We start from the raw sequence: 25,505 nt of genomic DNA, 5'->3' as shown, positions 1-25,505 counted from the left end.
GGCACTTATTTGTTTTAAAGTAAAACTCTTCCCAAGGACTGAAAAAGGGGCTTCTGGCAAGCTCATCGTGGCACTGTGGCGGGATGGGTCTAGTGTCATCTGAACGGTGCTTCCTGTGTTCTTTGAATTCTGCCATTTTCAGTATTCTCTTGTCTGAATAGGCAAAATGATTCGATTGGCTGGTCTTGTATACAAATTAGTTCCAAAGATGAGCTCTTTGTAACACATTTCCAGTCGCTAAAGCTCAAATGTAGAACATTCCTTTCAATGGTAGGATAAAAAAAACCCACCATCCAGCACAGTGCATTTTGGGAAGATGTCTGTAGCATATTTTGCTGTGAAATTAGGCCTTGCGGGATATGGCTGTTTGTCATTTTGATGTATTTTAAATAAATATATATATTTTTTAAAGAGCCTTTTTTACCACTTCAAAAAGTTTAATTAACCAGCGGTCACCACATCTTGAATTTTCGTCTCTGGGGCATAGATGGCAGGCCGAGATTAAAAGTGGGAACTCGGCCAACACCAGCATGAGCTGCCTGCTGGAGCTGTCCTGCTGATTGTGGAACACCAAGGTCAGTGTGTTCCCAAGTGGGGTCCTAACTCAGCCCTCTGAGTGTTTGGTCCCTGCCCCATTCAGGGGACTGTTGACTTCAGTCCCTGCAAGTGCTTTAGCCCAAGGGGGCTTTTCCCAGAGCACTGCCACAAGTGTATGTTTAGCCAAATAATTTTTCCATAAAGGAAAAATGCACTCATCCAAACGTTACCAACTACAACAGAGATGAGAGTAGGAAAGATTAGTCAGCATCTAGGTATTAATTTGAAGACAGTGTCTAAGTCATTGTCAAAGACTGGGAGTGGTCATTACAGCAATTATTCAGGAGATCTCATCTGAAAGTATTAAGACCTCCTGTGAGGGGAGGAATTGTTAAAATGCCAGCAGCTTCCCCCACCCCCCCACCCCAATTTCCCAGGAATTTTGTGAAAATACAAAGAAAATTGAGTGGTACTTGAAAATTGAGGGTGAGGGTTACCGCAGATTAGAAACATACTTTGAGATTTCAGTTCCATGCCACAAATCCACACAATGCCATTTTCAACTGTATAAAAGAATCTGCTTATGAATTTGACACGATCTTAATATCAAAGGCCAAATTTTCACCTGTTAATATTTTTCCACATTTGTCCTTGAATCTGAATAACTTTATACAGTACTGTAAATTTAACTTAACATTGAGTTTGATGTCAATTCTTGTGAAAAGAGCTTTCTGCATGTTTAACAGACATACAGTTAAAGAACACAGCAGAGTACAAGATTTGTAGGAATAGTTTTGGAACCAACAGAAAATGTCACCTCTTATTTGCCATCTTATATATCAGTTTTACCAGCTACTTCTAAATTTGTACATTATTTGTAAGGAAAAGAAGGAAAACCCTAAGACCTGTCTAACTTAGTGGAGAATGTGTGTGTTGGGTTTAGGATGGATAGCTAAGTCTTATTGCGCTGTGTTATCTAACTTGTATATAAAAATTGTAATTAAAAGTTTGGATTCACCTGTTTCTTATGGTTTAAAAAGATGAGTAATTGCAAACTCTGGAAATGTGACTAGTACATGATTTAAGGCTGTAGAAGTGAGGAAGCTCTTTCAAGTGCTAAAACTAAAGACTTCTAGTTCTTGGCTCAAATTCATTAAGTACTGTTTGTATACCAGGATATGTGAGATGTAAATGTAGTAGATCACTTTTCACCCTTGTAGCTATAAAATAAAAATTTTGTAGAACAGAGATAGCTTGTACTACTGAATTAACAAAAGTTAATACTAAAGTATCCTGTTTTAAAAAAATTATATATATATATACACAGAGTTAAGCTTGTTGCTGTTACCCTGTCTGGATTTGAAAAGTGTGCCGATTTATATATATATATAATATACACATACACACACACACATCTAAAATGGCCTAAAGCAGACATCCATGCAATTACAGTTGCAAAATGAAGACATTTTGGAAAGAACATTGTATCATAGTTCATGCATTTGCAGTGGATCTTTGTTCCTTTTTACTGTGGTAATTTTAGAAATGAGTGTCAAGTTTGAAATTAGATCTGCTAAGTTGGGGTTTTGCTGCTTGAACTCTGCACTGGGTCCTCAAAATAAACCGATGTGAATGTAGTTTTTTTTTCCCTCTGTGAAGAAGCAGCCACACCCCAACAGAATAGGAGGAAAAATCTAGAACTATTTCAAGTTTTATCTTTTTGTATATGAAAATAAAATAATAATAATAACAATCCTGTTGTCTCTCTTAATCACAAAACAGGAGATTAAAGCTTCTTTTCCTGGGAATTAGAAATAAATAAAATGGTGTTCTTTTCCCTCTTACAGGGTGTGGACAGCCCAGTGAGGTCCTGCTCAGTACACGTGCAGTTGTTAATGGCCAAGTGCCCGGTCTACCACTGTTCTGTGGGCTGAAGCTAAGCACTGAAAGGTCTGCTCTGCCTTTCAGAAGCCCAGGGTGGTTGGAGACACAGTGGGCGTCTCCTAAATGGGTTGTTCTGTGATTTGAGGTAAGTTGCGACAGGGCAGAGGTGTATTTTCCAAATCCACAAAGTCTCCACTACCACCTCCAGCTCCCCCTCCTGCCCCAGTCGTATACCTGGTGGGCAGCCCTGAGCAATATTTTTGTAAGTGGAGCAGAGAAACCTAGAAAATAAATTATATTCAGGACCACTGCCGAGTATCAGTTCAGATACTCAAATTGAGGACCAAGATCATTTGCTGAACTGTTGAAAAATACAGTGTTGCTCCCCTGGCCCCTCCCAGCCCCCCCCCCACCCCCATCCCCAAATCTGCAAACCAGCCCTCATGTTTTGCAGTTCCTGACTTATTAAGTGAAAACATGGTTCCCAACCAATAAAATAATGATAGTCTCTACTACCTAACAAAAAACACTGTTTTGGATAGTAACTTGAAAGATTGTTTTGGTCTTCTCTACTTTGCCTAAGCGGAGAAATACTAGCTTTGAATCTTTCAGTGGGGTTTAATGTCCCCCCTCCCTTTCTAAGTGTTAAAACATTAAAAAAAAAATACATATATTTTTTATTGGAGAAGTTGCAAGTTTACCGAAAAATCATTTAGAAAATAGAGTTCCCATATCCTCCCTCCATACCCTCAAGTCTCAGAAAAGGCAGAGTTCCCATGAATGCAAAGTTACCCCAATTTGTGTTAGCGTGGTGCCTTCCCATTTATGAAGTATAGCCCATACTTTACATTAGGCTTCACTATTTGTGTTGTACAGTCCTATTTTTAAAAAAATTTTCATTCTAGTAACACATAAACCTAAAATTTTTCCCTTTGGCCACATTCAGATATATAATTTAGTGTTGTTAATTATGTTTACTATGTTGTGTTATGAGTGCCACCATCAATAACCAAAACTTCTCCATCTTCCCAAACATTCTGTACACATTAAGCATTAACTCCCCATTCTCTACTCTCAGCCTGGCCCCTGGTAACCTGTATTTTTTTTTTTTTTTTTTGGTAACCTATATTCTAGTTTTTAACTCAATGTGCTTACTCTATTTGGGTGAGATCATGCAATATTTGCCTTTTTGCTTCTGGCCTGTTGCATTCAACATGATGTCTTCACTGTTGTAATGACTAAAGCCACATTCTTGGAACTCCGTGAAGGACAATCCTTGATGAAGGGCTCCTTTATATGGGGAGTAGTTGTCCAGTCTTTGACCCTTTTTTGCTCTTATAGACTTAGAAAGTTCACTTTTCATTAGTGAATGCCCCTAATGAGCACAGAGAAAGAGAGGGAGGCAAAAGGCTGACATTTTTAAATGAAACACTTGGAGCTGAAACTCTGGGAGGTTTAATTTAGGAGTTCTCTGGTCTTCACTTTAAAGAAATTTGGCATGGAAGCTGGTGTATAAAAGCAGGTTGAGAGAGCTCCTGGACTGTTGAATTTGCCCACCTATCCCCTCAAGTCTCAGACGCCCCTGTGGAACTGGAGTTCTGAACCCAGATTAAAAAATACTGGTCCAAGCCTTTAATTTTACAGTTGGGCAAACAGGCCCAGAGGGAGTTAGTGTACTCATTGTCGGACAGCTTTTCTAGTTCTTGACACATTTGGGCCAAGTGTGGGGTTCACTGATGTTTCCAAGTACAAGATCTGGATGAGGAAGAGTCATTTACCATTTACCTCCTTTCAGTGCTTAGAACAGTGCCCAAGTACTTGTGAAATGAACGTATGTTTTTAGTAAATCCTGGTGGAAGCTGCTAAAGCAGCTTGAAGCATAAAAGTATCAGTGCTGCCTTGTATTTGTAAGGATTCTTGGTTGCAAATACAGAAACTGTTAAAAAGGGGGCTTTACTGGAAGGATACTGGGGGAAGTGGCCAGCCAAGTCTTGGAAAGGGCAGGATGTGTGGGGGCTTCAGGAGCCTTGGAAGCTGGGGTCACAAGCATTGCAGGTCTGTCCAACTTCATCTGTGCCGGTACTACTTCCACTGTTGTTCAGTGAAAGATCAGAAGCATCTGCTTCTCTGACTATCTAGCAGGAAACAGTGCCAGAGTTTTACACATCACAGCTTTACTGCCTGGAGAAAGTTCCAGATCCAAAATCTTTAGAAAGGACCCTGGTTGATTTACCTCAACCGATCAGGGTCAGAGACCCAGGGGAATATAGAAAATATTTCATAAGAGGTATTTCTGGGAAGAGGGCATGGAGCAAAAAGGCTGCTAAAATGTCTACACTTTAGATGGTTTCAGAGGTGGCCTCCTATGCAGTGAATCATTCCAGTCAGATGAAAGGGATTCCCACCAGTTATCTAAGCATTGGGAAACTTGAAAGTTCTGCAGAGACCTAAATCTGCTTGGAATGCTGGAGATTGTGTTGATAAAATGAAAAAGATAACATTTATTTGTGACTGGAATGCATGAAATATATATATATATCCGCCCTCTGTTGGCAGACATTCACTAATCTGGATTTTATATTCTGTCAAGACAAAGTGGGGATGATTCAATAAAAATTGCTAACATTTACAGACCACTTAACGACATGCCCCTGAAACTTCCCTAAATGCTTCACATGTGCTATCTCCTTTAATCTTCTCCAGAGTCCTATGATCTAAGTATCATTATTCCCGTTCGAAGGAAAGGAAACAAGCCTAGAGAAGTGAAGCAATTCACCCAAGATGAAAAGTGGTGCAGGGGAACCCAACCCCCTACAATCTGAGTCAGTATCCATGGAATACTGTTTTAACAAAAATAAACATGAGGTACAAAGCTATCTTCAGAAGTTATGATTAGTATATAGTTAAGACTTCGAGCCAGGTGTCATGACGACATCGAGTGCTGCACAAGTTTTGGAGTCGACCTGAGTTGGGATCCCGGTATAGCGAAACTATGCGCAAATGGTTCCACGCCCATCAACTGGGAATAAAGGTTTTTTCTTCTCAGGATATAGGCACACTACCGAGCCTGCAAAACGTCAAGTTCTTACCCTTTACTCGGTCAAAAGCGAGGGAGGAGAGGGGGGTTGTGTCAGGTATGACTCGGGCTCCAGGCTTGTCACAAGGGGGCGCGCGGGCCCGCAGTAGGGAGGTCATGCGCACGCGCTCGACGCCCTTAGCTTCTCCCGGGAAGCTCCGGAGTCCCACCAGCAACCTGCAACTCCACGTTGCGCACGCGTGTCTCGTTGGGTTGGCTTTCCAGCGACAGATCCGGTGTGCGCCGGCGCCCTGGCTAAAGGCCGGTGCCTCAGTGAAGATGGCTGCAAAACATATTGCTTCTCGTCTCAGAAGGTCTCGGCGTTTTTTGAGTGGCTTCGTGGCCGGAGCCGTAGTGGGCGTCACCGGGGCTGGACTCGTGGCCCTGCAGTTCCTCCGGAGTCAGAGCACTGAGGCGGCATTGGCAGCGCCGGAGCCGGACGGTAAGGCTGTGGGCCCGCTGGCCTTTCTTTGGTCCTTGTTTCAGGCCCGGGCTCCAGCCTCGAGCGTGAATCGGGATCCTCAGTGCGGGGATTTCTTATTTGCCTGGCCCCAGACCCGACCGCTCTTTCGGTTCTTTCCCTTCTCCCGGATGGTCCTCTTCCGCCTACCCTTCCGTCGCGCCCGCCCCTTTATGTACTTCCTCTCTCATGTATCTCTGTTTTTTCTACAGACCCCTGTTCCCCCCCCACCCCAAAGTATATTTCCCATTATGTTTTAATGTCAGTGTCCTTCACTAGATTGTCAACCCCATAAGATTTGGGACTATGTTTTGTTCAGCACTCAGCAGAGCACCTAGTACGTATTTGCATGCAATAAAGATGGACAAATGGATAAATTAACACATGATTGGGCGGGCCGCGGTGGCTCAGCGGGCAAAGTGCTTGCCTGCTATGCCGGAGGACCTCGGTTCGATTCCCGGCCCCAGCCCATGTAACAAAAACGGAGAAACAGAATACAATAAAACAAGAAAATGTTTAAAAATGTTTCCCTTTCTTCCTTCCTTCCTTCCTTCTCTCTGTCTTTCCTTTAAAAAAAAAAAAAAAAAAATTAACACATGATTTTAGCAAAGTGGCTAATTGTCCTCATTTTTTCATCATTCGAATGTATACCTGCTAACCTTTCTTCAAAGAATATACATCTTCAAGTTACCAGGGCTGCCTTGTATTTGACAAAGAAAACGAGCACAAGCTCATTTCTTAAACTTTCTCCGACGTGCTAAATTTAACTTGCTCTGTTTGATACTTGACATTTAATTTAGCAAGGAAACTGCTCTGATGAATTGAAGATTGGATAAGAAATCAAAAGAGGATGATCTTGAAGCCCACTGACTCTGTAGTCCGTGGTTGGTTTATCCCATTAGGAAAAACAATGCCACTTTAACTCTTATCTTGCCACAGCACACATCTCAGTGCTTCAGTACCAGAACGTTGAGGAAGAGTGTCAAAGAATATTGATCTTTTAAAAAACAAAAGCTTTAAGGCTGTGTGCTTTCGTCTCCACACTTTTTTTTTAACATTTTAAATTGTAAAATATATGAGAAAAAGTGATAAATTTCAAGGTACATTTTAACAAGTAGTTAGAAAACAAATTTCAAAGTATGGTATGATTTACATTTCCACAATTTCAGGTGTTTCCTTCTGGCTGCTCAAATATGCTGGTGTCTAAAAAGAAATATCAATGTAATGATTCAATAGTCATACTCATTTGTTAAATTGTATCTTCTCAGTTACAGCTCTTCCCTCTCTTAGGACTCTTCTCCCAGTTTTGGGGGATATTTGGGCAATGACCATTCTAATTTTTTCATGTTGAAAAGGGGTGACAGTTTTATGGAGTAGTGGAATGCAACTGGTTTATGTTTTTGGAGAAACTGGTACCTCTGAGTTTCAAGGTTTATCTGGCATAGGAACAATGTAGAGGTTTTAGGTTTCTGGAAAATAGATCCACACTCACCGTTGAACTGTAATAAGTAGATAGTTTTCCCATTAAATTATAGCAGCAATTAGTTGCTAGTAATTATTGCTGCTTTTGTATATACAGTTTCTCATGTGGGCAGACAAGTTTGGAGATTTGATGTGAAAGACTAATGACATCATATCTTTATTTAAAAGTTCGGTGCATGGGTGGTTCAGTGGTAGAATGCTTGCCTTCCATGCAGTATACCAGGGTTCGATTCCTGGGTGGTTCAGTGGTAGAATGCTCGCCTTCCATGCAGTAGACCAGGGTTCGATTCCTGGATCATGCACCGCCCCCACCCCCCCGCCCCCAAAAAGTAATGAGGTAGCTGCAGTTTTTCATCATATAACTATATAACTGATTATACATAAAACTAGTACTTTGCTTACTGTCTAAATTTTTTTTTGCCTTAGTAATTGCAAAAATGACATCTCCTCGTTAGACTTTTGAGCCAGTCCTTTGTAAATCTCACTCTTCTCCTTTTCCTTATACCTAGTCATTCCTAATACGAGTCATTAACTTGTTTTTATTGTTTTTTCCTTTTTTCTTTTCTAGGATCTACAGAAAAGTCTCTCTTAGAACAATATGGATTCCCTTTAACTGGAACAGAGACTAGGTGTTACACTAATCATGCCCTGTCTTATGATCAGGCAAAGCGGGTGCCAACATGGGTTCTTGAACATATATCCAAAAGCAAGCTAAAGGGTAGGTGGTTGAAAAAAAAAGTAGGAGTAAAGACATTGATGGAAGCTGTTTTTAAAATATAGAACAAGGAGGATTACTGATAATCTCAACTGTTTTCACTTTACAGCACATGTAGAGAATTATGATAATTTGGGTAGTTCTTTGGCTAAATTAACCCTGCCTATCAGCCAGGGGCTCCTGGTCCTTCCCAGCTGTCTCTGGCTGAGAGGATCCATATCTTGGTACATCAGTTGGGAAACTGTCATAATGTTGCTGCAATGAGCACCATGCATTCTTTATCTCAAAAAATTTATTTAGTGCTTACTGTATGACTAACACTGTGCTAAATTTTGAGTATAGATCAGTGACCAAAAATACACATACTCTTTACTCCCATGGCACTTTCAGTTAGGGGGGTTGACCTATCAAAAAATAATCATTTGTTTAATAATTGGCATGATTATTCCTAATGGGTGGATGTTAAGTAGCTAGGCAGAGGCTGTGTGTGGGCAGTGGGATATGAAGAAGAACATTGTAGGCAAAAAGAAAAGTAGTTGCATCTTTGAAGGCCCCAAAGTGGAGAAGCGTTTTATTCCAGAGAGGTCATAGTGGCTGGAGCTTGATGAGCAAGGGAGAATGTGATTTTGAAATTTGAAGCCGAAGAGGTAGGCAGGTGTGTAAATCTGTTCATGTGTGCTTACGTCTTGGTAGATTCCTGTAATTAATATTGCTAGATCTTGGTATCTAGTTAAATTGGTTATTGGTTATTTCCAGTTTTTTCATTCACATCATTACTATTTGCCCATAGTGAGCATTACCAATTTAATAGCTGATTTTATATGTAGTTATTGATTAACATTTTGTGCTTTAGTTTTCCTTTGTGAATTATTCTTTGCTCATTTTCAATTGGGATATTCTTTTTTGAATTGATTTGCAGGAGCTTTTTGTATATATTAAGAATATTTACCTTTTGTCCTAGTTATTCCCATTTTGTCATTTTTCTTTTAATTTTCTATATTGTCCATAAATTATTTCTCCTTTGCTTTACAGTGTACTACATATGTATGTATATTAAAATGCTGATATTAAAACAAAAGTGTGGGTGTACAGGTAGTTCAGTGGTTAGAATACCCACCTTTCATGTGGGAGACCCGGGTTTGATTCCTGGACCATGCACCCCCCCAAAAAAAGTGTGCGCCTTTTTTGAGTGCACAACAACTAACAGAATAGCAATAGGCTTGGAGTATGTTTGCTACTAGAGGGTAACTGATATAGGGAGAAAACTTTTAGTATAGCAGTTGAGATAATTATAAATTTACATCAAGGAAAAACTCATTTGACTTTGTCTCAAGACTAATGAAATTATTTTAAATGTAAAAACATCTCCAAGATATAAGAAATTTCAGCTTATTTTATCCTGCTGTTCATGTTGCCATTTCCTTTCCAAAGGCATGTAAGAAAAGCAGTAAGTTCCATATTTTAAATCCTGTGAGGTAACCAGACATGTATGATTCAGAGGGTGTTAAAATAAAGCCAATTAAAACTGTTTGAAATCAGGAAGCAGTGTACCTGTGGTTTACTTGATTTTAGTATAAAAGAACTATTTTTTATTAATAGCAGACTAAGATATTCAGACCAGTTCTCCTGCTAAATACAATAAATGTGGATAAAATATAGATTTTTAAAGGGTCACTTTAAAAAAATAAAGAGCTGAAAGGATTGTGGAGAATTGCCAGACTAATGTTGGGGAAAAGCCAGAATCTGTAGAGTTAAGGGTAGTTCTGGCAAATAAAAACCATGTAGCCTTATGAGGTGATGCCAAATGAAGGCAAGACTCAGACTTTCCCTAGGAAGATTCTTATAGGAAAGCTGAACTACAACTAACCTAAGTACCTGTCATAAAGGACTAGAAGAAGGGTTGCCTTGGCACTGAGCAGAAAAGGGTCAAAAAGGAAAAAAAAAAAAAAAAAAGTCTGTTCCAGAGAAGCAGAAGCCACCAACTAGCCATCATCCAGGTGTGTAGCTCAAATTCAGGTAGGCTGGGTAGATCAGGGAATCTTAAACTCTGAGCTTGATTTAACATGCTCACCTACTGGTCATGCCTCCAGACACCTGATAGAAGCAAATTTACTTTTTGCTTAAGGACTCCTCTTCATTCTAGGCTTTTGGAAATTCCTATACATGATTTTCCAAGGGCCTTGAGTACCAGGCAAAGATAACCAGACATACAAGAAAGTGATTCTAATGGTAGTGACACCTAGAAGTTTACTAACAATAATTCTTGTTTATTACTGCTTTTTTTTTTTAATGAAATGATTCTAGAAACCTAGATATTATTACTCTGAATCTCGGGATCTGATGACTGTACTTTTCTTGCTGAATTAAACCAGCCACTTCATTGATGTCTGTTTCATACTTTTTAAAGTAGCATTGTATATTACACTTATAATGTTCTTAGTTAAGTAAACATTATAAACAGTTATAATGTTTGTAGTTAAACAGGATCTGTCCTGATGACTGGAAAATGTAGTGTTAGGATTTGCTGATGTCCTCTGGCAAACCATTCTGGAGGTATTATCAGAAAATTAGTAAAGATTGAGATCTCTTCTTTCCCATGTGATACTCATATATTCTGTTTTAGGAATGTATTTGTATGTATCCATTATTTTAGTACCTATAAATTTGTCAAAACACTAATTGTACAAAATACAGTATGTGGGGGTCTTTTTAAATAGAGTTTCTTAACAGCCAAGTTTTTTTTTTATAGAGCTCAGCTATTTGATTGATCATTGTTTTTACTTAAATGTTATCCAGGGAGTTTTCTTTTAACTTGAAAGGCCATGATTAAAATTATGTGAGATGGCTATACTGTATGAAAAGCAGTCCAGGCTATTCCTTTCTAAATTCAGATTAAGTATCTGACTATTCCGGGATAGTTCTCAAGTTCCCGGGATAGTACAACTCCTGGGTACTTGCTGCTTAGAGAGATACCAGCTAGCAGCAACCACCTTGCCTTGCTTAGAAAATCTTGAGGGATATTTGTCCACTGATACCATAATTATTTTGTGTTCTGCAGGTGATGCAGACAGAAAACATTGTAAATTCAAGCCTGATCCCGACATCCCTCCAACCTTCAGTGCCTTCAATGAGGACTATTTTGGAAGTGGGTGGTCACGAGGACACATGGCTCCAGCAGGAAATAACAAATTTTCAACTGTAGGCAATTTTTGTGGGAAAAGTTGGGAAGGTGGGGTGGTGCTATACGTTCATGGGACATTAAAACTGGGACATTTCCATACTCTTGCTTATTCTCCTTTCTGACTTTCTTTTTACTTTCTTTCTGATTAGATGCTAAGACATTTTAACACAGAATGAATGTGAAAAACTAGATACTGTGTTAAAGGGAGCTAGAAAGCCAGTGGGAGCTGAAGCTGCTCACTCTTTTTAATTTGAGAAGTTTCAGGCCCATGGAAAAATTGAAAAACCAGAACAGCAAAAAAAAAAATTTTGATACATTTACTTTATATATGCCTACTTTTTTTTTTTTTTAATCTGGTTGAAAGTAACTTGTAGACATAATATTTCATTCTTAAATAGATTGCTTAGGAGCATATATCATTTAATAATGATATTTGTTTACATGATAAGTTTTTCATTATTACCCAAACAGTGCGCACAAATGTACAGTTTATATTCAGATTTCTCAAATGGTCCCAATTATGTCCTTTACAGCTTTTTAAAAAAATCCAGTTTTCAATCCTGAGTCACATGTTGCACTTAATTGCCATGTTTCTGTAGTCTCCTTTAGTAGAATAATTTCTCTACTGAAAGGGAGAAAAAAATACATCTTTTATGATGCTGACATATTTAAAATGTTTAGGGCAGTTATTTTAATAGACTAACCCATAAGTTGGATTTGTGTCTGTCCTCATTATTAAATGCAGGTTAATCATTTTTTGTAATTATACTAGATAGGTGATGTTGTATTCTCCCCATTGCATCCTACCAAGAAGCTCATATGTCAGTTTTTCCATTATCAATAATATCACGTGCGAGCGATCGTTTGGTTAGGTGGTGTCCATTAGATCTCATTGTAAAACTACATTCTTCCCTGGTAAAAGACAAGTCATCTGTGAATTAAATTTAGAGACTGAGTGAATATGCGATAATCCTAAACTCAGGGCTTTTAGTGTACATTAATGCTTCTTTCTTCGTTTATTATATTGATAATTGCAAAATGTTGAGTTTTCTAATCCTTCTGTTCTTTAGTTAGCTGATATTCTGTAGAGACTAGTTTTCCCTTCTCCTCCCCCGCCCCCTCACCCTGTTTTTTAAACTCATGCATTTTTTAAAAAATTTAATGTGTTATAATGTTCTGTCACTATTCTTTTTTTTTTTTTGCATGGGCAGGCACTGGGAATCGAACCTGGGTCTCCAACATGGCAGGCAAGAACTCTGCCTGCTGAGCCACTGTGGCCTGCCCACTATTCCTTTTTATGCTTAAGGTTTCCAATTTTTGCCAGTCTCTTTAAGCTAGGTCTTGTGTCCTTTTGACATGTTCTTATCAGTCTTTGAACAATCCCTTGTTTTTCTGCCACCACAAAATTTTCTAGGTATACCTTGTACTTTCCTTACTCCTGCAATGATCTATTTCTTTAAGGATTCTGGTTCTTTTTAGTGGGAATGGTATTTAGAAATCATAATCTGGGCACCAGGAGTGTTATTGTTACTGGAATGCATGGTCTTTCTGTTTTTGCAGCTTTTTAGTTTTAATTTGTTTGCTGCTTTCAGCTGATTGGCCATCTGATCTCTGAAAATCTATTACCTACAATCAGCCAATTACAGTTTCTGCATTTTTTAGTTCTAATTCCTGAGTTTCTAACTTGTTCTGTCCTGTGAATAGGCTCCTTTTGAGTCATTTGTAGTGCCTTTTGTTTTGCTAGCTACGATCAGGGAGCTGAATCTTCAGTGTAATCCTATTTAAGGCTTTCCTTTTTCTATGGGCAATAAATGAGAAAAGTACCATAAAGCATTTATTATATTAACTGTTGGTGATTATTGTCATGAAGTTAGTGATTCTCAACCTTGGATAGCCATTATAATCACCTGGGGAAGTTTTTAAACACCTGATCCCAGTCTTTACTGAGGCCAATTTAAATCATAAACTGGGAGTAGCATCCAGCCATCAATATTTTTAAAGCTTCCTAGGTTTTTCCTATGTGCATCCAAGATTGAGAACCACTGCTTGAAGAGACAATAATTGGTGACATTGGCAGTTGGTATGAGTCAATGAAAATAACGTAATGAGACAGTCTTGTGTTTATGGGACAGAAGTGTGTGAATGCATAGTAGCCAGAAATTCAGGGTCAGAAATTTTTCTCTGCTACTTTAAACTAATATGTTTGTATTGTACTACTTAAAATAATTTCTGAAAATTGACCTTTATTGAGAAATTCTTTGCTAGAGGCTTAGAACCATAATTTACTCTAACTTTATATCAAAACTCCTAGTTCTAATAGTCTGGCATAGAGGTTTGGATTTTATAAAGAAAGCTAGCATGCCAAATTACTTGATATGTTATGATCCTTATTTTGAATAATCATTATACTATTTTATGTCCTAGAATAGCTATGGCTTTCATTTATCTAAACAACTATCACTGTAATTTCCTATAACTAATGTATGAATAGTAAGGAACTGGTTTTCTCTGTCTGCTTTGTAAAATATCTCTCAAAGGGAAAGACGCTCCATTGAATGTTACTATTTTCATTTCTTTTCCCAGAAAGCCATGGCTGAAACCTTTTACCTTTCTAACATTGTGCCTCAGAATTTTGATAATAATTCTGGATACTGGAACAGGTGAGGGGTTAGAGTTTTTAAATGTGATTTTAACATACGATTTTTAAAAAGAATGATGTGACAAGAGAATGTATTAGTGTGACTATGAACTGTTTATATCTTTCTTATTCAAAAGAGTACCAATTTTCTTTGCTGTAATTCTGGAGTACAGTCTTTTATGGAAATACAAACTTCAAATGTAGTCAGCCATTTTGATCATATTTGTCACTAGTCAAAAGTTGAAGATCTGAAAGAAACTACTCAAAATACTCCTTTTAGTAACTGAGGTAGTAATATCTTTATGAGTATGTCCAGAGAGCAGTATGTTTTCCTCTACTGGTATTTCCAGAGGGAAGAAAACTTACCTTATAATTGGTCATAAGAAGTATAACTTGATTCTACTTTTTAAGTAAGGAAACAGGAGTGATGACATACATTGTTGTCTCTCCGAAATCTCTTTTAAGTGTAATATAAAAAATATATATTAAAACTACTTGCCATTTTTATTTAGTAAAGTAGCTGAAACCATTATAATGATAAATCCCAGTGTCCTAAAGGTTGTTGTGAAACTGCTGTATCTTATTTTGAAGCTTATACAGTAAATTTGTATAACTTTATTGACATCTTAGCCTTACATGTGATCAATAGCCATTAAAATACTTACTCAGTAATTTTGGTCCTCGAAATTTATCCTGAGGAGTTAGTACAATGTTGTATTATATAAAAAATGGTAGGATAAACCCAAATGTCTCACAATAGGAATGGTGGTTAAATAAATAAGGTTTGCCAACTTGTTGAAATGATATGTAATACTTGAAAAAAAGTTTAGTTGATAGCTATGGCATAGAAAAATGTTTGAGTTAATGGAAAATACAGAAAACAAAATTAACATTGCATTCAGTGAAATTGAAGAACATTGTAGAATACAGGGTTCTAAAATGTATTCACTGAATGCACCCACAGGAAAACGTAGATAGTTCATGTGTTAATGAGTGTGATTTAAAAATTATTTTGCACAGTAAGCAAACTTTGGGGCAACCATTGCTTATATAGTCATAATATTTTGTGCCATATTCTCATATTTAAGTTAATTTTTCTGTAATGCAATTGTCTTTGTATCTTTCCTGAGGGGCTGATATAGTTTGCTTCTTTTCTACACTTATATCTGAGAACATCATACTTTTTTTCTTTGCTTTTTTTTTCAGAATAGAAATGTACTGTCGAGAACTGACAGAGAGGTTTGAAGATGTTTGGATAGTATCTGGACCTTTGACCTTACCTCAGACCGGAGATGATGGAAAGAAAACAGTTAATTATCAGGTAGGGACATATTTTAAACTCAGGTTGATGTTATTTGTATCAGATTATAATCTTTCCCATTCTATTTTACTTTTTATTTTATTCATTTAGCAATGTTTATTGAATATGTATCAGGGCTGATAGGCACAGGAACTATAATGATGGTTAAAAAGCGACTTGGCTTCAAGGAGCACACAGTTTAGAAAGGGAGACAGACATGTTAGTAATTAAGTACATTAAAGTGTAATGTGTTGTAATAAAAATAAATACATGGATGAAGTGGGGGCGCAAAATGACTGACAACTTTATTATTTTGCTCAAGAATGCTTAACAAAGGGAGAGAATTTTGAGCTATTTGAGGGGAGTATGGAAATTCCAGAAGGTGGATCAGCGTGAGACAGGACTTTGTGATCAACAGATGGTTCTGTGATTTGTTTCATTTATAAAGCCTGGAGCTTATGGTACAAAAAGAGTACTGATAGGGTAGGGGTCAGATAATACAGGGCTTTATATTCCATGATGAAGAGTTGGATTTTTAATTTTTAGGCCCTAAGAAGTCAGATTTGTTTTGCGCATCGGAGAAATGTGATCTGTTTTGAAATTTAGGAAGACTATTCTGGTAGCAGTATATGAAAGAGGTAGATGAGGAAGCGGCTTGAAGGAGAGATTAGAGGCAAGGAGGTGAATTAAGACATGACTGCAGTAGTGCATGTGAGAACAGATAAGGGGCTGAAGTCAAGCAGTTGTGGTGGAAGTGAATGGAGGAAAGTCACCATGAATTCGTAACTTTTTTTTGGTGAGGAAAAGGAAAATTCCAGGGTAACAACCAGACTGTAGTGAGTTGAGTAAATGGGAGGAAAAGCTTTTCTGTGAGAAGCTTGGATTTTTTAAAAGATGAAGTTATTATTTTATTTTTTTACATGTGAGATACTTGAGTTCTTTTAAAGGCTGAGGGAAAGAGAGTGAGAACTTTAAACATCTAGTGCTGCTGGGGGATTCTTACACCAGTCTTCCAGATTGGCGGTTTATAGAGAAGTACACTTAAAGGGCAAGTAGGTAGAGAAGAGTGAGGATTATGATATCTACATAGGATAGGGAATAAAGTGGAATGAGGAGGAAGAGATATAGAATAATTAAAAAAGGAGAGATTGAGGGAGCACCTAGCTCAGTTCTTGGAATAAAATATTTAATAAATGCTGGTTAGGTTGAATGATTATTAAAAGAGTATAATAATATTGGGTAGCTTGAGGAACAAATTTAAGAAAATCAGAAAAAACCTTTTAGTGTGTTTTCTGTTCCATTTGATGCATTTTTAGATTGTCTAGATTAGATTATAGTCATGTGTAAGCATCTAAGGCATTCACATAGGTATCCACGAATAGTCTTCTGTCCCCTTTTCTCAAATGAAATTATCAATCCAGCTACTTTTTTTGGTGGGTAGAAATGGTAGAATAGTTGTTTTCAAGTGCTCCTACACTCTTGACGTATACCAGTAGTTCTTTTCTTGTTGAAGGAGTAGCAAAGTAGTGTTTTAAGCAGATTAGTTTCCTGCTGATCATCTTGATAGTTTAGTTTCGGTCTGTTTTTAATATTAGAAGAAAAATGGCTTAAAGCCTTCTGTATTCTCTATTATTTAAAAAATATTCTCAAACTGAAATCTTTACTTTTACCACTGAAAAGAGGTCCTCCAGTTTTGACTTCTCAACTTCAAGTGATAAAATTAAGGTTACAAGCTAGCTTACAGTTATTGTAGAAGAAAATTTTATACAAAGTTTACAGGGAAAAATTAACTAGTCATTAAGAGCATTTCACTAAATACTTTTCTTGTGTGTATGTTTTTGTTAACTAGGTGTGTTGGTCAATGGGAAAATGTATTGTTTTTCTTTAGTTGGATATAATTTTCAAAATTATAACATAAAACATATTATAGATCTCCTAGCTCTTTCTGCTAAAAGGGCCTAGAAGCAGTAATACACCATTAGTAGTGAGTAGACCCTGAACCCAGATCTTGGCTTCTTAAAAAACCAACCCTTACTGAAAGAAACCAGCATTTCTTGAAGAAATGGCTGAATCCAGGCCTGAAGCCTGTTATGGGGAGGAGGGTGTATAGAATCATAAATGTCACACTCAAAACTACATTCTTAATCACTTTCTCCCTTTGTTAATGTATTTCACATTCTCATCTCTAATCTTCAGTTTCTTTGAATCAACAACTTCATCAATACACTTTTTCAATGACTCTTTATTCATACTCTGCTGAAGCTCTAAACATCTGCAGTATTGCAGAGGTCTCCAGTGACTTTCTCTGCCTCCAGTTCTGCTGCCCCCCAGCCTATCTGGTGTCCAAGAAGTGTAATAGAGAAAGTATACATTTAACTTTTCCTTTACCTCAAAACCATTAAAAATTACTCACAACCCAAAGAAGAGAAAAGGACGTTTCATTTTACTGAAACTAGGGAATGGCCATAATCTTGAATCAAAGAATTTCAGAAATCTGCAAAATATAGTGTAGTCTGGACTCAATAATAAAAGGATAGTAATTTGATATGTCTCCTCTAGTTAAAGCATGAGGCAGGGTACTGGAAATGAGAAAGAATGTTCCACAAGGGCTACTAGTAGCAGGCCACAAGAGAGACTTAAAGCACCTACTTGGAGTTTTCTTCTTATCTTGGAATAGTAGGTCTGGCTTTATGCATATAGTCATTAGAAGTTCAGATTTTGTATCAGATCTGGGCTTATATTTTTACTACTTGGCCCTAGGAAATCATTTAACCTCTTTTAGGTACAGTTTCACCTTTAAATTTGGATAATATTATTTACCTCATTGGATTGTTAGGATCATTGTTTGCTTAGTACCTAGTAAATAGTAGATGTTCAGTAAATGTTTGCTGCTATTATTCCTTATTACACAGATTCATTGTCATTAACATATTAAGTTAATAATAGAAAGATGATCTCTCAATATGGCTAGAACTTCAGAAATATAACTACCTATATGCCCTTCCTGGAAAAGTTACTTAGATATAATTGAGCTAACTGAAAAGTGAATCAAATAAACAACTTACAAAATTGAAGAACTCAATAATGAATCCATTTAAACATAAAATTAAGTCTGATAGTTGCTTTTGCAAAATAGATTATAATAGATATTCTTGAAAGACAGTTACCCATTGTAAAAAAAAATAATAATGACTTTATAATACACAAAGAAAAAGAATGTGCCAGCAACAACTAGGGAGTTGCAAGACAAGTGCAGAGAGGAGCAAGAAGAGATAAGTGTACTTCTTCATAGAGCCTGTCCCCAGTGCATAGTGTTTCATTTTATAAGTTAGTAAAAATAGAGAAGGCTTATGCATATATAAAATTATAAAGTAAATAACAGACCAATTTTCTCCCTTAAAATAAAACAACACGAAAACAAACAAACAAGACTCTTGCAAAAGATAGAAAACTAAGGAGACATTTAAAAAAAAAATGGCCAAAGGACTTGAATAGACATTTCTCCAGGTAAGGTATACAAAAGGACCAAAAAAGCACATGAAAAGATGCTCAACATCATTAGTCATTAGGGAAGTGCAAATCAAAACCACAGTGTTATTCTTCCTCACGCCCATTAGGATAGCTATAATAAAAAATACAGAAAATAGCAAGTGTTGACAAGGATATGGAGAGATTGGAATTTTCATACACTGCTGGTGGGAATGTAAAATTGATAAACTACTTTGGAAAAAGATTTGTGGATTCCTCAAAAAGTTAAACATAGAATTACCATATGATCTACCAGTTCTGCTGTTGGTGTGTGTGTGTATATATATACACCCCAAAGAATTGAAAATGGGTATTCCAACAAATACATGGGCATGCATTTTCACAACAGTGCTATTTACAATAGCCAAATGGTATGAACAGCCCAAATAGCCATCAGTGGATGAATGGATAAATAAATTGTGATATATAAATAGAGGAGAATATTATTGGGCAATAAAAAGGAGTGAAGTAGGTGATATATACTACAAGTTGGATAACCCTCAAAAACACTTAAGTGAAAGAAGCCAGGTACAGAAAGGTCATATATTGTCTAATTCCATTTACATGAAATATTCAGAATAGGTAAATCCTAGAGGCGATGCAGATTGGCAGTTTTCAGGGACTTGGGGTAAAGGGGGAGATGGAGAGCAACTATTTAATGGGTATGGTGTTTCCTTTTGGGGTGATAAAAATATTTTGAAACTAGATAGAAGTGGTTGCCTAACATTGTGAATGCGCTAAATGCCACTGAATTGTTCATTTTAAAATGGTTAAGTTTATGTTATATGAATTTCACCTTAACTTAAAAAAAAAAAAGATGGCAGATCAGTTACATGTTAGAACAATAAATGTAAGTGTACTTAACTATTGAAAGTAAAAATCTCAGATTGGACCAGAAAACAAAAGCCTAATAATTGCTAATTAATTACTAATCAACTCAGAGATGAAAAATTTTAAAAAGTGGGCAAAGAGAAACTAAGCAAATCCAAACATTAAAAAACAAACAAAAACAAACTGTGATATTAGTATCAGACAACATTTCATTCAAGGTAAAAATTCCAAAGTGAACATAACTTTTATATGCACCCAGTTGCAAAGATCAGCCATTTATAAAAGCAAATACTGCTGTAAATACAAAAGGAAACTGACAGAATAAGAGTAGTATTGGGAGGTTTTAACAAACTTCTTTCAGTTTTTGACAAATATTAGGTAAAAAGTACCCATTTATACAATTTGGCCATATTTTAGGTTACAAAACCTCAAATTCCAAAAAAGTAAAGTAACACAGGAATTAATTATTTGTTTCAGGAAGGCTTTCAGCAATAAAATTAACTAGGTTTATTCTTAGTTTGTTAAGAGTGTTCACCATTATCAAATGCCTTTTAAAAATATCTAGATAGATACCAAATGTAAATAGAATCATGTTTTTCTACTTTAATCTTTATGGCAGTGAATTATACAAAGAGAGTCTTAGTGTTAAACCACCCTTACAGTTTTAAAATATCATGCTTTGTTTTAGCTCTTAGGCCAGTAGTTCAGGAAATACTGTTCTATCGCCCTCTGTGACTGCAGTCTCCACATTGCATTATTCCTAGCAGCCCTGTTCACTTGGAGGTTGCATGGCCTCAGGGAGCACAGATACTTTTGTAGCTAGAGTAAGGGCATTAGAATAGAAGATAAGATTAAAAAGATAGGCAGAGGTCTATCTTTGAATAAATTTAGGAAGTTTGGACCCTTTTTAGTAAGCCTGGTGTCAGATATAGGGTAATGTCTGTGTCTGAGTTTCCCTTTATATTATTGTGTTATATCACTGTGTTCTGTGGGGTGTAATTTAATCTGCCAAATCCAACATTTCTGAATCCATGGGATGGTAAAACCAATCTGGGAGGTTTTGTTTATTTTGTGGTTTTATTTTGGGGGATTGGGAGCAGGGTTGGCAGGGGAAAACCTCAGGTACAAAGAGTTGTTTATCATTCTAAGTTTATGACGCCTTATTATTATTGATCCCTGTGAGACTCCTCTTGATATTTTTATATTTCCTTGTATTTTAGCCACTTTACACTTAACATTCCTCTCCCCTTCCCCCAATTATTTATCATGTATCTTTGGATTTATGTGTTCTTTTCTTTAAGCATTGAGAGAATTAAAGGCTTTCTAATCATAGTCCTCTCCTCAGGAAAGCCTTCTGATGTACCCGTCTGCTACAGAAGCCTGTGTGTATCTGGCTTTAGGAAAAACTACTGTTTTTGTTATCATAAGGCTTTCATTGAGTGACTTCATTTGTGCTGACAAACTGAAGCCACAGGCCTGGCTGCTACCTAGGCAGGCTTTGCAAGGAACAGAGCTGTTCTTTGCTTCATAATTTGTGGATGTTATTAAATGCTGATTCAAACATCAATCTTTTCTCAGTTCCTAGCCTATTACTTAAAAAATTGTGTACTTGCTAATTTGGAGTGTGAGAAACAAAGATCAGTGTTTTTTGATATGTTGGGTATCCATAAACCTGTGATTCTAAGGTTTGCTTTTTCCCCCTTTCTTATCTATAGAACCTAAGAGACCAGGTGCCTTTCTGTTAATTTTAAAGCACAATTTGTGTTTAGTCTTTTAAATAGGGATAATGCATTTGAAGTGAATTTTCATGAATTATATGTATTACGTTAGAAGTTATAAAATTAGGTGCTTATATTCAACATGGTTTATATTTCCTTTCCTCATAGCATTGAAACTATAATGGCCAAACTATCTTTTAATAAGCTTTGAATTTAGCTTTTAAAATCTATTTTTAAAACAAGACTCTATTATGGAGCTTTATGTGCACAGTAATGAAGGCATTAAACCTTAAGTCATTAGGAATGTAAAAGTACATAAAATAATAATGAAATTTAAACAGTACAAAAAGATGCAAGAAGAAAAATTAGAAGTCACCTGTTCCCAATCCCATTATCTTCTGATTATTTCTCTATCTTGAAATAAAGAGTGGTAAATTGTTCTTTTGTTGATAAACTTTACATCATATACTTTACATAATGTACTTAAACCTTTACTTCTTAATCTACCACTTATACTTTTCTAAGGTTTATAATATTTATATTTTGGTAACTATAACTTAGTCTGAGCTTTGCCAAAGCAGAGGTTATAAATTGAGGCCTTCTATGCAATATGTAGCCCATAGAGGTATTTTATTTGGCTCACACAGTATGTTATTTTTGAATAGTTGGTAATGTTTAATAATTGGGAGATTTCCCATAAACCCAGATTTTAGCTTCTCTTAAAAAAATTAAATGACTTGATAACACTTAGCATGTATTGCCGTAGGTACCAATTCACAAGAAGAGAGTAGCAGCTTTCTCCTTGGATTTGAGCACATGTTCTTCAGTTCACCATAGTCCTCACCTGGCCCATTTCACTCATTTGTATTTCCTAGCTAGTTCTTGTGGGCCTTGAGTTTAAAATAGTGGGTCTATAAAAATTCAAAATCAGCATTTATAGTATTATGAGTTTATAAGTAGTATATTTCAATTTGTAAAGAAATATATATAATCCTTAATCATTAAGTGTATGCCACTTGAGAGCTAGGTATTACTATAAACAGCAGAAAAATTGAGAAATAGAAGGTAAAGGTGGCAGTATATTATAGTTACTGTTTTCAAACGTGCAATATACTTTTTTTCTTCTAATTCAGATCAATTAACCTTTTCATACTTTTTTTTTTTTAAGGTAAATCAGTTTCTTTTTTAAGGCATCATTCTTGGAACTCTCTAACATACGGTTGGTTCTAATATGGGTTCTTCTCTCCTCCCTCCTACCCCCTGCCTGCCTGCTGTCATTCTTCCTACCTTCATTTCTTTCAACAAATATTTTTGAAGCCCTCTCTATGTACCTGGTGCTGTTCTGCGTGCTTCTGAATCAGAGATAAATAAGGCAAAGCCTGCCCTCATGTGAAGTGAAAGAAATACACAGTAAATGAAATGCCATGAAAAATAAACCATGGTAAAAGATTGTAGTGGGGGTGGGAAAGAAAGAAAGGATAAGCCACTTGGAGGAAGCAAGATTAAACAGAAACCTAACTGAAGTGAGGGGGCAAATCAAAGGAAGAGTTTTCCAAGCAGAGGGAATAGTGAGTACAAAAACATAGGGGCAAGAGTGAGTTTGACAAATCAAGGAACAGCAAGAATTCCAGTGTGACTAGAGTAGAGTGACCAGTGAGGAGAGGGAGGTGAGTCAGGGAGGTATTGGGGAAAAGTGTGATTGTATTAAGTGAGATGGGATGCTCTTGTAAGGTTTTGATTATGGTAGTGGCAAAATCTGGTTTAAAAATAGCCTACTTTGCTGAATTTTCAGTATAGAAAAATAGGTAGAAATAGGGGGTCCATCTAAGGGGCTAATGGAGTATAGTCTAAGTGAGAAATAATAGTGACTTGGAAAAGAATGGTGATAGTGGTGGAAATAGTGAGAAATGGTCTGATTTAGGATATGCTTTGAAGGTCTGTACCAATTGGACTTCCTGATGTGTTGTTTGTACAATGGGAGAGGAGGAGTCAAGGATAACACTTAAATTCAGATGGTGAAGCCCTAAGAGGAGCAGGTTTAGAAACTAGAAATCAGGAGTTGTGTCTTGGCTGTGTGAATCTGAGATTATTTTATGTCTAAGTGGAGATGTTGTTTGGCAGGATATGATTTAGATCTTAGAGGAGAGGTTGGAAATGGAGATTTGCTTGGAAGTGGTCAGCACACAGGTGGTATTTTAAGCTATGATGATATCATTTACATGAGTACGGATAGAAAAGAATAGATCTGAGTCTGAATCTTCAGGCACTAGGACATGTAGAGATTGGGAAGAGAAGGATCCACCTAAGAAGACAGAAAGAGGTAGAAGAAAAACCAAGGGAAGTAGTATCATGAAAGCATTTCAGGGAAGGAGTGATCAGTTGAGAACTGATCATTGGATTTCACAAGATGGAGGCCACCACCATAGGCCACCACCATTCTCAGTAAGCTGTTTTAGTTTTAAGTCAGCTAACATCTGTCATTCTGTTTCTTTTCACTGCATTCCTAGGTTAGGCCCTCTGTAGCTAGAACCACCCCCCTCCTTCTTTTTCTTGGATTCCTTTTTTTGTGTTGGAGTGCATCTTCAGATTCTTCCTGGAATTGTCAGTGAATGGTAAACTTCGAGTCCTTGCTTGTCAGAAAATATTCTAAAACTGATGGTAGGACTCAGAAATCTGTATGTGTGACAAATTCTTTGGAGCAGTTTTATGTACACCTTCAGGTTTGAGAGCCATTTCTAGCCTCACCCTGGCGGCAGGACAAAAGCTTGCTGCTAGTAATTCTGCAGATGGTTTTCTCAGCCTTTGTTTTAACACCCGTTACTTACTGAATCACTCAATATTTGCCTAGGTAAGTGTTTATGAAAATTTGCCTTTTGCTTCTCAGGAACCCCAACTGTGGGCTCTGAACTTTGGTTCTTTCTTCTTTGTTTTATCTAGCAGTGTCATTCTCAGTATCTTTGTGACTGTTCTGTTTCATACCTCTTTACTTCCATTTCATACATATTTTTAAAAACTGGATGGAAGGAGGAAAGCAAAAACCTGTTCTCAGTTTGCCATCTTGAACTGGAAACCCACTGTAATCTTTATTCATTATTTTTTGCACATCTTTAGTAAGCAAGTTGATATTTTTTAAACTTTTATTTCAAAATAATTTAAGATTTACAGGATGTTGAAGAATAATACAAAAGATACCCCTGTAACTTTTCCCTCGATTCACTAGTTAACATTTTGCCACATTTGCACTGCACCCTCCCTCACTATATGTATATATGTAGTGTGTATTGCATCCTGAACTATTTGAGAGTTAGTTGTAGGTATCTTGTTTACCTAAATACTCCTTACCTAAGTAGTCCTTTCTGTCTGCAGTGAGTTAAAATAAAAATTGGGACTTTTCACATCGTTATGCTGTCTCAGCATCTCCAGCCCTATTGTTGGGTCTCTCAGTGGCCACCCTGATACCTGCTTATAAAGATAAAAAGCTTCTTCCTTTCCTTCCTGCATCCTACCTGGGTCCACATCCCTCAGAAGATGAAATACAAACCCCCCCCAGTCCCCTGCTTTTGTTTGACCACCTGCTACAGCGCCACCCATGTAACATTATATAGGTGTAGTCCGCAGGTCCACTGTAACCTCTGTTCCCCGCCTGCTTGGTTGAGCCTGTGCTCCTGATGTGTTTTCCTGTGTGATCCATGAAGCATGCCACTCCTCTCTGTTCTAGAACATGAGAGTACTTTTTTCCATACATTTCTAATATCTCTTATCCTTGCTGTACCTGACCATTGCTGTAAAGAACCTTACGACTCACCCTTACATAACTGCAGTATAATTATCAAATTCATGAAATTTAACATATAAGAATATTATTCAATCTACAGTCTATATTCAGATTTTACCAGTTGCTGCTGTAGTGTTTTTTAAGTAGTCTTTTTTCCCTGATCTAGGACTCAGTCCAGGATCATTCCATCATAAGTGTCATGTCTCTGTATACTTGTTTTGTATGAAACAGATAGTTCCTCAGCCTTTTTGTCTTTAAGTAGACACTTTTTAAGAATGCAGGTCAGTTGTTTTATAATATATTCTTCAATTTAGGTTTGACTGATGTTTCATCATGATTAGCAGGAATACTACAAAAGTTATATATCTTCAGTGCATCAT

At 36.9% G+C, this 25,505-nt stretch overlaps 1 protein-coding gene across 1 annotated transcript in view; it reads left to right on the top strand.

Annotated features, from left to right (window-relative positions):
- Nucleotides 1-5,643: 5,643 nt before the first annotated feature.
- EXOG (exo/endonuclease G) overlaps nucleotides 5,644-25,505 on the top strand; it is a 34,880-nt gene continuing 15,018 nt past the window's right edge. Inside the window, exons 1-5 of the mRNA XM_077129774.1 lie at nucleotides 5,644-5,939; nucleotides 8,008-8,157; nucleotides 11,213-11,352; nucleotides 13,919-13,995; nucleotides 15,180-15,294. Coding sequence (XP_076985889.1) covers nucleotides 5,777-5,939; nucleotides 8,008-8,157; nucleotides 11,213-11,352; nucleotides 13,919-13,995; nucleotides 15,180-15,294 — 645 coding nt within the window. The 5' untranslated portion in view covers nucleotides 5,644-5,776. The remainder of the gene's footprint in view (nucleotides 5,940-8,007; nucleotides 8,158-11,212; nucleotides 11,353-13,918; nucleotides 13,996-15,179; nucleotides 15,295-25,505) is intronic.

The sequence above is a fragment of the Tamandua tetradactyla genome, chromosome 15 (genome assembly GCF_023851605.1).
Source record: "Tamandua tetradactyla isolate mTamTet1 chromosome 15, mTamTet1.pri, whole genome shotgun sequence".
Classification (NCBI taxonomy): Eukaryota; Metazoa; Chordata; class Mammalia; order Pilosa; family Myrmecophagidae; genus Tamandua; species Tamandua tetradactyla.
The sequence above is the reverse complement of the archived record's forward strand: the minus strand, read 5'-3'. Positions and strand labels throughout refer to the sequence as shown.